This window comes from Apodemus sylvaticus, chromosome 1, assembly GCF_947179515.1.
Source record: "Apodemus sylvaticus chromosome 1, mApoSyl1.1, whole genome shotgun sequence".
NCBI lineage: Eukaryota > Metazoa > Chordata > Mammalia > Rodentia > Muridae > Apodemus > Apodemus sylvaticus.
Window position 1 is genome coordinate 180,903,840 of NC_067472.1, and position 1,725 is coordinate 180,905,564.

The window sequence follows — 1,725 nt, forward strand, 5'->3', positions numbered from 1 at the left end:
GGTTTCAGCATTTTCTAATGCATTCTGCAGGGCATTTTGGCAGCACCACAATTGAGAAGTGGCACTTTAAAGTCCCCTGGTTGTCCCTGCAATATCCTTCAACCCAATCAGACCCAACCTGGGATCTAAAACTCCAGGCTCCCTTGTGAATTGCAAGGCTTTTATTGTTGGATTCCTGGTTTTAGACACCGTGGGGCAAGGGGTCATGTTTTCTGCATCATGCAGGTGAGCAGGCAAGTGGCTTCCTTGAGTCTTCCTTGAGAGCAAAGAAGTTCCCATCAACAATAGGGGCTGGCTTTAATTCTTTCCTGCAAAGAGAAAGCCAAATGAGGCCTCAGAGGGAAAGGAGAACTCATGCCCCACTGACCATGCACCGAGAAACCTCCTGGAAGGACCTGCAGCCTGTTTGCAATTTCTCTTGTGTCTCACCAGGACCAGGGAGCCTGGTCCCCAACCTGTTGAGACTAGCTCTGTAAAGATCCTCCAATCCAGCCAGATGGGAGAGGGCACTTTGTAGGACATCATATTTACCTGTGGGACAGAAAGGGGAGGAGCTGACAGGGCTCCATGTGAACCTGTGGGCAGCTGGTGCCCCACAGGGAACTGACTCCTGTCGCATGGTGATGATGCCCCTCAGAGTTCTGCAGCTGAGGCAGTGAATTGTCCTACCAGTTCTAGGGACAATAGGGGTTCTCTTTAATTCAATCCTCGAATGCCCCAGGCCTGGCATCCACACAGTGGCCTTGGATGTACAGAGAACAGGAAAACAGAGGACTGTTTTGGAGCTGGTGTGGTAGGCTTGATAGGTCAGGATAAAAGACCCAGGCTGGCGAAGTGTGCCAGGCCCCAAGCTTGTGCAGCTAGACTTGGGAGTCTGTGTCAGGAAGACTGATGGAGGCCACACTTGAGCTGGAGTCTAGTGTGGCTTGTCTGAGCTGAGCAGCCCGGCCCCATTCATGCAGCCTGAGAGTCCCTTCCTGCCCCATCCTCCTGCCATCCTCAATTAGGTGTGTCACATTTCTGTATTCACAGAAAAGCTTCAGATGTGGGGAGGGGCACAAGCCCCACCCCTAGTCAGACACAGAGACTCACGATGACATTGGTTATGTGTGTCTTGTCTTCCTCTGTCAACTTGCTATCGACACAGTTCTTCATTCTTTCAGCCTCTTCCAGTAAGTCAGGGTTATTAGTGTATGCTTTCACATGCTGAAGATAGTCCTTCGAGTTCCCATGAAAAAATAGTTCAACTTTTCTCTCTATTACTGGGCAAAGGCCACAATCTGGAACAAAAAAACAAGGTCATCCTCCATTGAAAGTCAGGCATCAGCATAGCCCAGGGGATAGAGGGAGTAAGAGCCTGGAGAGCCTGCATCCCTGCCCCCACACATTAATACCGACCTCCTCCTGAAGTCAGGAGCAGGGCAGCCCCGAGGAGCACCAGAGCAACAGCGAGCTTCATGGTAATAGCAGCAGGTGCTCCCTCCCAGCTTGGTGCTCTTTTATCCCTGCCCTGGTCTGCTCAGTAGGCAGGGAGGCGCCGTGTCTGAGCCCCTCCAGGCTCCTCCCAGGACACATCTTAGACCTTCCTGGGACTGTGAGTGTCCTGGGAAGGTGTGTATTTTGGCAAGACAATAAGATCCTGGTCAAAAACCTGGCTTAGCCTAGTCCTGTTCTTAGTGATCTTAAGGTCACAATTCATGTGATGGTCAAAGGAAAGTATGACTA

General features: G+C 51.1%; 1 protein-coding gene across 1 annotated transcript; it reads right to left on the minus strand.

Annotated features, from left to right (window-relative positions):
- Positions 1-278: 278 nt before the first annotated feature.
- On the minus strand, positions 279-1,459 carry LOC127682717 (major allergen I polypeptide chain 1-like). The gene is made up of 3 exons (XM_052179304.1): positions 1,399-1,459; positions 1,093-1,280; positions 279-308 (listed from the first exon to the last, which is right to left on the minus strand). The coding sequence occupies exons 1-3, from the start codon at positions 1,457-1,459 to the stop codon at positions 279-281; spliced, it is 279 nt and encodes a 92-aa protein (XP_052035264.1).
- Positions 1,460-1,725: the final 266 nt, after the last annotated feature.

What these genes read in the sequence shown, in the direction of transcription:
- LOC127682717 (XM_052179304.1), bottom strand. Translation starts at nt 1,459, where the DNA reads ATGAAGCTCGCTGTTGCTCTGGTGCTCCTCGGGGCTGCCCTGCTCCTG. An exon ending in GCTCCTGACTTCAGGAGGAG is followed by an intron (nt 1,281 to 1,398) that starts GTCGGTATTAAT and finishes TTTTTGTTCCAG; the next exon opens with ATTGTGGCCTTTGCCCAGTA. An exon ending in CACACATAACCAATGTCATC is followed by an intron (nt 309 to 1,092) that starts GTGAGTCTCTGT and finishes TTCTCTTTGCAG; the next exon opens with GAAAGAATTAAAGCCAGCCC.